Consider the following 12,233-nt stretch of genomic DNA (forward strand, 5'->3'; position numbering starts at 1 on the left):
CCAGGACATAGGACTGAAAGGCTAGAGAGAAGCTGAGCCACGCTCTGTGCTCGGACCAAGCAGTGCTGCTGAGGCAGGAGAGCTGAAAGAAGTAACTAACAAACACCCCTGTAGACCTTTCTTCCCAAGCTCTGTTTGATGTACAAACCACCTACACGCATACATACAGACTAAAAAACACCCAAACCTACAGCTCTGTATACAGCGATACACAGTCAGGCTTCCTGGGGGGAAGTGCAGATGACAAGGCGCTACTAGTAGTARCAGGAGTCCTCTTGGATGGAAGAATGGGATTTGAAGGTACAGTCAGACTCCTTCCACTGAAAGCAGCTTAGTTTAGGCAGGTGGAGAAAGGCTGTGGGCTGCACAGAACAGCAGAGCAGCGCTGCAGGGCAGAAGCAAGGGTGTATGGTACTGGCAAGCTCAAAATGTGGTATGCAGAGGAAAGGGAGAGAAGACAATTGCCACCGCTCTCCAATCCTGGCTGTGCAAACAGCTCCCAGGCTTAGCACATCCCTGCTGTGGACTGCTGTTCTTAACCAGGAACCAGAAATACTTCCTTTTGGTTCATAMCGTTCAGATTCAAGAGAAACAGAAAAATAAGCTTCAAGTCCCACACTCCACTTGAGGAAGTGCAATGGTTTGAACTGAMTTTAAGCTAGAGTCTGGATTCATTTTGACTCTTCAGGTTATAAATTATACAGCGTGGCAGCGGTCTTTTCCCCTATAAGCCCTGATGTTGTTAATTACAGCTCACCGATGCCACTATTCCAGTGTTCTGCCACCCTCCTAGAATAGGGTTTTTCTCTTCCTGCAAGAGCTTCACTTCGCTGCTCCTGCAATAAATGCCACCATCCAAATGGGTTTATACAAGTGGGGGTGAACTGTTCTGCTTCTGCAGAAAGTCCCAGGGAGCTGAGTTTCACCCCATCCCGAAATCTTCAGTTCCCCAGGGCACTGATGGGGCTGAGCCAATGGGATCTCCTTTAACTGCAGATGTGGGAACAGGTTCTGCCCCTCCGTTTACTACCCAGGCATTTCTTAGTGAAGTGCAGCACCTCTGAGTAATAAACAGAAGCGTCACTGCTGAGGTGCTCTGCTTATGCCCAGTTCGTGGTACGAAAGTACTAATTACTGGACTCCAGTTGTTCTGAGAAACATAAGTCAGTGCACATTTTGCATCTACAAATAAGTGCTGATTTATAGGAAATAGGCATAGCAAAAAGCACAAATAAACACCAAAAGCTCTGTTTATAGTTAGTACATTTTTATGTAAACAATTATTTTAAGTGTCTACTGTTAAGCCATTTTTAGTACAAATRGCTTTTTAGCTATTGGCAACAGCTCTTGTTTCACATTTCCAAATTTCTAAACATCCATTTCAGAGCAACTGGATAGTATTTCTCTTGTAGTCTACTAAGATTTTCCCTAAATGATGCTAATTGCRGCATTTTTTCTTGTTGACATAAGGAACATTACTGACATTTTAGATTGTTTCTAGCAGTGTTATTTACATAGAAAACACATTGATTAGAAACTTCAGAGACTGGTTGTTCTGAAAGATAATTTCTCTTCTTAGCCCATCCTTACCTCCAGTTGTAGCATATAATCAAAATGACCAACTCAGAAAATAATACATCCTTTTTATTAGACATTAGGAAGTGGTAGTTTTATTAAGCTGACGTTGTTTTGCCTACTTTAGAGGAATTTCGGGGATTGTTAGAAAGTTTAGGGAAGGTACATGTGATCTTAGGATTTGTTGTTTACACATTAAACAACATAAAGCTGTTCTACTTTGCTGTTATTGGAGTTACAGCTGGAAAGTTGATAAAAATACTGATTAGAGAAGCTTAGTGATTGGAATATTATTTCCAATATCCACTTTCAAATAAAGAGAATGAATCTGTGTTTGAAACTGAGGGCAAACTTCTCTTCCTAGTTCTCTCAGATTACTTCTGTACCAATTCAGTGGCTTTATGAGCTGTCTGTTTCAGCAGGTGGTATAGTATTTGGCTTCAGCAGATTTGCAAGGTGTATTTAAAGGAATTATTTTAAACTATGTATGATTTTAATGAGAGGGGAAAGGACTTTTAGGGCTTCTTTTTTTAATAGCCCAAAATGAGAAAATACTGGCTAGGGACATGCGGTACTAAAGAGTCAAATGCCAATTGAATGAACTGAGTGAATGCTGGTTTAGACCATAATAAGAAAGGGAATTTAAAGTATCTTCTTCTGCTTTACAGGAATAGACAATCTCTGTGAGAGGGCTCTTCACATCCGCAAACTCCTACTTACTTTGCCCAGGTCGGTCCTTATAGTGATGAGATACCTCTTTGCCTTCCTCAATCAGTAAGTGCTTCAGAATTCCTCAAGATACTTTATCTACCTTCTTCTACTGATATCAAAGATTGTTGTGTTTACTCATACTCTGTGTAGAATTTACACTGAAGTTTCATGTAACACAAAAGATAATATTTTAATTGGCAATGAAAATAGAAGGAAAATAGCAATTTTCATGCAAATTCCGTTTGTCCAAAACTGAGCAAAGTTGTAATAAGACAGATTAAAGTTATCTGAAATGGAGAGTGCAAGCTACAGCAGTAAACCAGGAAAAATAACATACACAAACTGTAGGTACATTAAAAATAATTTACATAATTTAGAAGTAGAAGTTTTCCTCATCTTAAGCTGATTTTAATCTCCTGATGGGAAAAATTAACAACCTATACAAGCAACACAGGCACTACAAGCCACTCACTTGATGCTAGTCTCAGCCAGAGAGAGACTCCATGTTTCTGCTTGTATTTTCTAATAATGGAACTACCAGTAAGGAGAACCTGTGCCCCGAGTGTGTGCTTTGCTATAAACTAGTTGGATTTTCACATTGCAAAAGAGAGGTGGCTGCTGGAAGGAAGTGTATGTCAGAAAGGGAAAGTAGTGTTTATGCCTCCATCATTCTCAAAACTCTTCTTCATTCTGAAAGAGAAAAGTAAAAGGTAGGCTAGGTGATTTCACTGTATCCTTCTTGCTTCACATGCTCTCTTCGTCCTTATTCTAGCTCTTCTCTTTCTACTGCTGTATCTGTTTTCACATTGCCTTTTCCTCTTTTTTTTTTTCCTCCAAATTTACCCTCTGCTCATTTTTTTTTTTTTTTTTTCCTCCAAATTTACCCTCTGCTCATTCATTCTGTCTTTGGTGTATTCCTCATTTCAACTTTTTCTGTCTGTTCCTACAGAAACAGTGGTTTTGAAGGCCAATTATGTGCACATGTCTGTATTCATAGCTGTTCTTGTTTCCTTTCTTCCAATAGTCTGTAAACCACTTTCAAGCAATATTTAAAAGAGGGACATAGATCTCAAAGATGAAGTTTTATGAAAATAAGCAGGTAGAAGAGGGAAGCATTACTCATTCCCCCAACAGTGAGATGAGCTAAAGTGTGAATTCATTGAAAGCATGAATCCTTCCCTCACTAGACAGCAAATAATCCACATAGAGCAATGCTGCTGTGTAAATACCTCAAAGGCTTCAGTCACAGCTTCTCCTCCACTTAGACATACATGTTGGCCAGAGTTACATGCACTTATACTTGTTATGTGGTCACATTTGCTAAATCTGTGCTCTCTAGAGGAAGGCAGTTCAGCAAAGGGGCTAAAGCCCTGATTGCCTCCRAACTGCTCCATGCACAGGAAGAAAAAAAGCCTATAGTTTACCTTTCTGCAAATCTCATTCTGCTTTGCTATATGTATCATTGGGCCTGCTTGGCCATGTGGAGTCATCACACCTAACGATTTGAGATCATCAAGTCCAACCTGCTTAAAACTTCAAAAGTTAGATCAAGTTGTTCAAGGCCTTGTCAGGTCAAGCTCTAACTTTCTCCAAGGACAGAAAATCCACAGCCTCTTTAGATGACCCATCCCAATGTTTATTCACCCTTGTATTGAAGAACTTTTTCCCTGCTTCCAGTAGGAATCTCCCTTGCTGCAGCTTATATCTGTTACTTCTCATCCTTTTGCTGTGCATCTTCAAGAAGAGTCTTACACTATCTTGTCTATGCCTTCTCTTTAGATAATGGAAGGTTGCAGCTGTATTCCCCATTAACCTCCTGTTAAGGCTGTACTCGATTCCCTCCCCCATCCCTTTGTACTCACTGTGCTCCAGCCTCTTAACCGTCTCAGTGGTCTTTCTCTGAACTTGCCCCAGTTCATCGATCTCTCCTGTACTGAGGACCCAGAACTAGAAACAGCACCACAAATACAGCTTTGTGAGTTCCTGTCTGTCCCCTTAATCTGCTGGGCTATGCTCTTCCTCATACAGCCAGATATGCAAGTAGGGTTCATCACTGCAAGGGTGAATGTACTGTATCGCATCCAGCTTGTTGTCCAGCAAGACCCTACTGCTTTTCCTTGGGAGCTGCTACTCAGCTGGTCAGTCCCAGACTGTAGTAATGCATGGGGTTATTCTATCTCAGGCTCAGGACTTTGCATTCATCCTTGTTGAACTTGATGAAGCTCCCATTAGCCCATTCCTCCATCTTGTCAAGGTCACTCTAAGTGGCAACCCTGTCCTTCAGCATATCTGTTGCTCCCTGCAGTGTGGTGCCATCTGCAAGTTAACTGAGTGTGCATGCCATCCCCTTGGCCAGGTTGTTCAGGAGCATGTTAAACAGCATTGGCTCCAGCCATGATCCCTGAGGAATGCCACGCATTACCATTACTTCCCATATTTCATGATGACAGTTGTCGCCTTTGTTGCCCTGTCTTGTACACATGTAAATCTGTAAAACAAGATGTCTCCAATAAACACACGGGCTAAGATAACAAAATGTGGCATAAGAAAGGGAGAGCATGATTAATTTTACAAACAGGTTATGAAGGGAGTCATTTAGAAGGTTTGCCTCTTCAGTTTCTGTTGTACAAATGCTGTCCATATATTGCCATATTTAAATACAAACAGACATACTAATGCATTTACTGCTTCAAGGTGCAGAACAATCCTGAGGTAAAGGGTGTCCAAGGGCTTCAGTTTATGTTTGACTGGCCCTGAACAGAACTAYTCAAAAGCCAGAATTTCCATGAGAAATTTTAGTGCTTTCAAACAAGGGAATAAACAGCAACTTTTCATTCAAAATCAAAATTGAAAACTGATAATGTTTAATTTTCTGGAAGAAAAAAAAGAAGCATACAAAAACTGTTTAATAAAACTAAGTCTTTTGTTTGGATGATTCCAAGATGAACCTCCCATGGGATTTTCTGGGCAGGGGTAAGGTGCGTAGGGATTTTTAGGTTGCTTGGTAAAAACACAAACTGKAAGTCACAATAGCCACTGTAAGATCCAGGAACCAAGTTACCTCCAGAGGACAATTCAATCTGCCTAAGTTTTATAGCCAGTGGATGGGAGAGATGCATCAATGTCTGATGAGAAATGGTAAGTATGTACCCATTTAGGATCCAGTCCACTTGGGCCTTTGAGGATAAACATTGATGAGATAGAAGCAGTAGCAGCTGATGCATTTTACATTAGCCCATTAGGTCAGTGTACRCTAAACACAACAATGTAGAAATACATATATGTGCACACACATACATACCGGAAGCTCACTTCGTAGTTTATATAGTCTATTGAAGAATTCCTCTTCCATTTTTTTTTTAATTTTATTACATTGTGAGGAAATGGAAATTTCTCAAGTTTTCAGAATAATGTAGGTCACAGTGAATAAGTCATGTTTTCCTGATTTTTCTGTTATAATAGCCTTTCACAGTACAGYGATGAAAACATGATGGATCCATACAACCTAGCCATTTGTTTTGGGCCAACACTGATGCCTGTTCCAGACRTACAAGACCAGGTGTCTTGTCAGGCACACGTAAATGAAATAATCAAAACTATCATCATCCATCATGAAGCTATTTTTCCAGATGCTAAAGAACTTGATGGACCAGTCTATGAAAAATGTATGGCTGGAGATGACTAYTGGTAAGTCAGAATATCATCCTTCTATCTCTTTAACAAAATCTTCGTATGACTTGTCTGATTGACTCCTGTGATATAGGATGACTTTTACAAACTGTAGAAGTATGAAGATAAATGAGACGAGCGCTTAGGTTCACAAGGAAAGTACTAATTGTAAAAYACATGAAGAGAAGGCAATTACAGTAATCATAGAAGGTTTCTGCAAYGTTTTGTGGAGGAAGCTACCCTTGCATTTAGCCAGAGGCAAGCAGGCTTCCAGGTGTACAGCCAGAGTACACAGCCAGATACTGAACTGTAAGAGGTGAACTACCTTAACCAATTTCAGTTTATGATGCCAGACTCTCCCCCTGCTCCTTTCCTCTCTTAGCCACTTGCACACACTTTTCATAAATGAAAGGATTCAAAAGTTCTGATAACTTTTTAATGAATGAAGTTGTTGTCTGAAAGGAGAGGTATATATCTTCTTCAATAGTTATGTATTCCTAGTAGAGCATGAGAATTACTTTTTGCATAACTTYATGGTATTATAATAATAATTTTTAATTATGATGTGGAGGGGTGACGTGATAGATATTTGTGAAAGAAGTCAGTTACTCTTGACGGACTGGAAAGGACAGGGACTGAGGCTTAATGCACGTTGAAGCATCCATTTCATGCTGTGGTTTCTRTCTCTGCTCGACTTTTGTGTCTCCTCAGTGACAGCCCATACAGCGAACATGGTACATTAGAGGAAGTGGACCAGGATGCTAGTACAGAGCCCCATACCAGTGAAGATGGTAGGTCTGTTTCTTTATTGTGCCTTTGATAGGAATGAGTTTTACAGGTGTTTCATGCAGRAGACCTGCTTCCTTTCCTCATTGTGTGTTGCTTGAAAGAAGAGGATTTCAGTCTTGGTGTTCTGTAGCAAAGTCACCATTTTTAAGCCTATTTGTTTGCTTTTTCACTCTGATCCATCTGTGTTTGGCCAGCTGTTTCCTTCTCCTCTCCTGGTTTGCCCAGTCACAGGAAGGGCAAGAGAGAAACTATTTCAGTCAGCACACAATATTTTCTGATATAGTGTTACATTTTGGTGACCCTTTATCTTTTGTCTGAAAAAGCTAAACTTATCAGAAGTAATTGCCACTCCGTATGCCACATTTTGATAAGAATTTAAAAGCTATGCCTTCTAAAACTGTCAAAAAGCTTGTGGATACCACCACAATAAGACTTCTGAGCAATAATCCTTCCTGTATATATTAAACACACTCACTCTGACAGTTCTGGGTACTGTGAGTAGCTATGAAGAAGCTGATGCATCTCTGTTAGGTTAATTCTTTTTAACCAGGTCTCCTAAATAAATAAKGTTTATTTGACTGTGGCTTATGTCATCTGGGTCATCTCTCAGGTATCTTACCCAATATCTTTTAAACTCATTGGCTGACTTCAGTCAAATGAACAGATGTAAAGAGATGTCAAAATTATTAAATACCTACACATTTCCAGTCATTTGATAGCTGGTTAGAGGTGAAGGTTTTAAAATAAAGCTCCCTGCAGAGAAGAATTGCCATGTGAGCTCACCAGGTATCTGGCCASCCGCAACCCAAATTGAGCAGCCAGCACACATGCACTGAGAAGCAGCAGGAACAAAAGCCCCCTCTTGTGCCTCTTAGAGGATGCAGGGAAGGAGGAAGAGGAGGAGACAGAAAGGGGGAGATGAGAAGAAAAAAATTACAGCAGCAGAGAAGCAAAATATTWAAAAAAAAAACATTTAAAGGATGTCATAAGTGACACTGGATAGGAGCTGGGATGCTTGCCATAGGAAGGGGAACAGGAAGGTGTATCTATAGGAAAGCTGGCTATGTTGGTCCCTTTGTACACAGAACAATGTAAATGATTGTTCCAGGGTAGCGGTAACCATCTGCTTTGTCRCGAAGACAAGCCAGTGGTGACAGATCGCCCGTCTCTTCCCCCTTGTTGCAGTGAGGAGGGGCAGGCAGAGTCTGTCAATGCAGCCATTTAGAGAGGGGTGACATTTTTCCAGGATGCCTAGGATATCTCCCTGTGCCTGAACCCATCATAGGGAATAYAGTTTTACAAGCTCTCAACCAGCTCGGTAAAGGTAAAAATACTTCAGCCTGTTCTTTCTTCAATACAGCTCCACAAAACAGTCTGAACAAAGTTATAGTTACRCCTTATTTTTCCAAGATAGTGTAGCTACACTTTGTTATAAAAACTGCTGCTGCTGGAGATATTGAGCAAGAGCGGAGGCTGAAGATAGGCATAGTCTTGTCTGGCTCTCGTTCAGGGCACAGATGAGGTGGCGTATGAGGCACCAGCCTCATACGCAGGAGCCAGCTGCTGTAGCAAAAGCAAGTGGGACCCATGACCAAACTGAGAGAGAAAGTATGGAGCAGGCRTGGAAGAAACATGCAGCTTTTCAGCACTGATCCAAAGAGGTTACTTCAAAACTGTGCCTAGAAAAAATGAAAACATTGTCAGGATCCAGCGAAACAGAGCCATGCAAATTGTGGCTATGGAAACATCAYACAGTGCATCATCTGGGCCTGGATAATCTTGGATAATCGAACGCTGTGCTGTGGTGGTAGTAACAGCTTCATGTTACTGTTGTGGTGCTACCTGTGTTAGGACTGTGCCACTGATGGAGACAAACCCTCAAGAGAACAGCTGCCGAAAGAAGAGAGTTCTAGTAAAAGATTAAATTACTCAGAACATGGCTTTTTGTTCATCAGATTGACTAGCAGTTTAATTGTAGTTGCCCAATCACACCTTTTTAATTAATTCAGTTCTGAAAGGACGCAGGCATTTGTGTTTACAGCAAAATGGTTATTAGCACAGAAATATTTGTGATTTAGGGAAATACTGTTGCAAAGAGGAAGCCTGGATCGCATACAAACCAGTGCTGATCTTCACTTCTCAGCCTGCACGCTCTAATCCATTTTTTTCCATTGGTAAAGACTTTCCGTTACAATAGGATGTTTTTCTAATGTAGGCTACAGACATTTGCATTAAATGAAATGCATTCACCATCTCTTTATATGTATATTCATGTGCCTGTCCCTTGGACAATTCCTTTTATAAAATATTCATGAAGCCCGAGAGTAGGTGATAATTTTACAGCTTGAGTATTGAATCTCATTAGAGTCACTGACTGACCTGGCTGGACAAACAGAAAGCTTCCACTAAAAGGCTTGGAGTGTTTTGGTGTTTTAATATGATTGATTCATTGATTATAGGCTCGATGCATCAGTGCCAATAATATGTTGGGAGAGAGAAAGGGAGGCAGAGCAGTGTTGTTTTGTGCTTGCTGGAATTGATCGGACATGTGGTACTTACGTATTTCCCTCTGTTAGGAGATAGATGAAGCAGATTCTATAAATGCAATTTTTTTTAATGTAGAAAAATCTGATTAGTTTTATGCTAAAATGTCCTAAATGTTCCCAAGACCAAGCTGCTAACCCCATAGGAATTACTAGATTATTGAAACATAATCCAGARGCTATGGTCAAAAGCTAAAGAATTTATTTTTCTACTTTAGTTATTCTTGTTATAAGAGTTATTTGCCATATAAAGTTAAAATGCAAGTGAGTCACTGTGCCTACTAGAATAAACCCACCCGTAATAGCTGGCTGAGTAGTACTAAGAATGTTTGTTTAATTACAAAACAAACATTTTTTTCAATAGTCTTTCAAAAAGAGTATTTCTGCAGAGGTAAAACCTGGAASCTTGAGGAAAAGAAGATTGGGACTTACAACTGAGCATATAAATACTTTATAACTGCTGAATTTTAAGCATATAAATCTCCTTTTTCTTCCTAAGGCTACTCACATGTTCTGTTGATCGCTGCAAAGGGAAGAGGAAAGGACAAAAAGACATTTTTCACTATAATGTTTTCATTTTTTTAAAAAAAATGTGCTGAATATAACCCTATTAAGGAAAACACATAAGTTTATTTTTTCTCCTAAATTTAGAAATTAAATTTAATTCGTGATGKTTAGACCACTTGGACTCAAGCTGAGGCACGAATAAATCTACCTGTATCTAATTTTGCTGCAGAAAACCTTTACTTCATAGTGCTTCTTATGCAAAAATGCAAAAGATATTATTTATGTCTTGCTCAAGCAGTTTTTAGAATATTTTCTTTGCCTTTAAGTTACTGGAGATTTTTTTATTCTTGTTGGAGGCGTATGAAAAAGGATTTGTTTTTAAAGGAAGTAAGAGAGAATTTCCTGAGGAAACTGAACAGATGGGTTATTTCTGCTGGAAAAACATACATATCATTAATATCATACTGTTCATAGATATCTCATAAATATGAGGTAGAAAATGAGACAGTAGTTCTACTGAAAGCAAAAATTACAGGGACATGTAAGGTTATAAGTTACTGTTGTGTCCCCAATATGTCCTATTTTTACTGCTTTTCAGTAGTTCATGCTGGTATCAACTTTTTGCCAAATTCTGTTCTGTCAACACCTTGCAACATTTCTTTGCTTTTGTTGTTCCCCAGTCAGGGAACTGCCGCCTTGAGGACAAGACCTTGAAATTGCAAAGCCACTGTTCTTTGGTGGGACGCAGAAGAGCATAAACACATCAGGAACTACGCTAGTGTTCCCAGGGAACTTAGGATGTGCTGAATTCCAGGCAGGCAGGGCACATCCAGGGTAACCGAGGAAGCACAGAGCAAGAGCAACTGCTAACCCTCGCAAAAGCGCAGGGGGTGGTTTCCCCTCTTCCCTTAGCTCCTGGTGCCCTGCGGTGCAGAGGGCGGCACAGCACTGCTTTAAAGCCACCAGGGAGGTTAGTACCACATCTGGCCCTCTGGTCGTAAGGTTAAAATTGGCGCCTCCATTTTGTATGCCCTTTCCCCTCTCCTGAGCTGATGGATCTGGACAGATCTACTTGCCATCGAACCTTGGTTTTTAAGCGCAGTACACTGTGTTGTGCCACCAGTAATAGTAATAGTATTAACAGAATTTGGGGTCAGATGTAAAAAAGTGAGAACAGAGCTTGCTGGTTAACAGGACCCCTAAAGCTTTTCCCACAATTCTTCAGTTTGCCCTAATTTTTCACTTCCATCTCTACCTGAATCACCAGGGATGATCGCTGCTGAGATCATATATGTCATCAAGTACTTCTTGCCGTTGTAGGCAAATGCCCCCAGGTATGGGCAGAGGAATGTAATTATGTTTCCTTCCAAGCTGTCAATTTTACTGTTAGACATTACAGTTCAGTTTCATGCAGAATTTGAGATACAGCTCCCAAATTTCACCTTTCATCACCTTTGCCTCTGTGAAAAATGCTTGTCTGTCATTCGGTAACCTTGATATTAAATGGCTTAGCTTTTCAAAATGCATTTATTTCTAGGAGTAACTGTCGTGCTATTTTGGTTTTAACTATTAAAGTTTGACTCGTAAAAAGGTGAATTAGTATTTAAGAAATAAAATCAGAGTATTGTTTGCTATAGGAAAGTGCTGTCCATGTAAAAGGAGCACCCAAGCAAGCAAAAGGCCCCTTTCAAAATAATAAAATCCATCTGGACTTACTTCTGAAGTTCTGTTAAGAAAACTGTATGAGATGTACTGAGCTTTCCTCCATGAGGAAGTAGGGTTTGTTACCCAGGAAATTTAACAAATAAGTCTCAGAAGTAAGTCACATCTGTTATCAGTACATTACCAGCCCATACAGCTGTTTCCAATGGGGCAACTTCCTTCAGGCAGCTGAGGAAGTGTTTAAATCTGGAGTGAGGTACAGGACATGAGAGAACACAAAAAATAGCCTCTCATCTTTCACCKCTCTTACATTAGTGTAATTCCGCTAAGGGAGATGGAATTATTTCTAGTCTAGTCCGTTAAATTGTAAACTAGAAGAGATTTAGACCTGTATGCACAAGTGTGTGATACTATGTCATCTGTTGAAATTAATGTGGAAACAGGAAATTCCATAGCTAATCAGTTTAGAGGTTTATCAGTCACTCCAGTGTCCATAGCCATTATCAGTTAGCTTCAGAGATGATCAAAGAAAAAAAGCAAAAACATGTACACGCACTTGCCTACTTGTTGTAAAGGGGGGCTGKTTGGTTGCTTGCATTTGTGATTCTTGCCCATTAGTGGGTGACTTTCTCTCTGAAATCTGGGAGTTTATGCTTCCCCTCTTTCATAATCCATAATTTACATCTAATGTAAATGTATGTTAATACAAATGTCTAGCCTTTTTTGAATTCTACCTGAGATAAGCCATMTCTTCTTACAATTAATTTTGCAAGCTAC

The 12,233-nt window shown here is 40.0% G+C and overlaps 1 protein-coding gene across 2 annotated transcripts in view; it reads left to right on the top strand.

The window, feature by feature from the left end:
• Positions 1-12,233, top strand: part of SRGAP1 (SLIT-ROBO Rho GTPase activating protein 1) — a 152,899-nt gene that overhangs the window by 132,436 nt on the left and 8,230 nt on the right. For both annotated transcript variants that reach the window (XM_085323847.1, XM_085323848.1), the window contains exons 16-18: positions 2,244-2,349; positions 5,749-5,973; positions 6,667-6,746. In XM_085323847.1, coding sequence (XP_085179973.1) covers positions 2,244-2,349; positions 5,749-5,973; positions 6,667-6,746 — 411 coding nt within the window. The remainder of the gene's footprint in view (positions 1-2,243; positions 2,350-5,748; positions 5,974-6,666; positions 6,747-12,233) is intronic.

The sequence above is a fragment of the Rhea americana genome, unplaced genomic scaffold (assembly GCF_003343005.1).
Source record: "Rhea americana isolate MKP2758 unplaced genomic scaffold, rheAme1 scaffold_88, whole genome shotgun sequence".
NCBI classification, from domain to species: Eukaryota; Metazoa; Chordata; class Aves; order Rheiformes; family Rheidae; genus Rhea; species Rhea americana.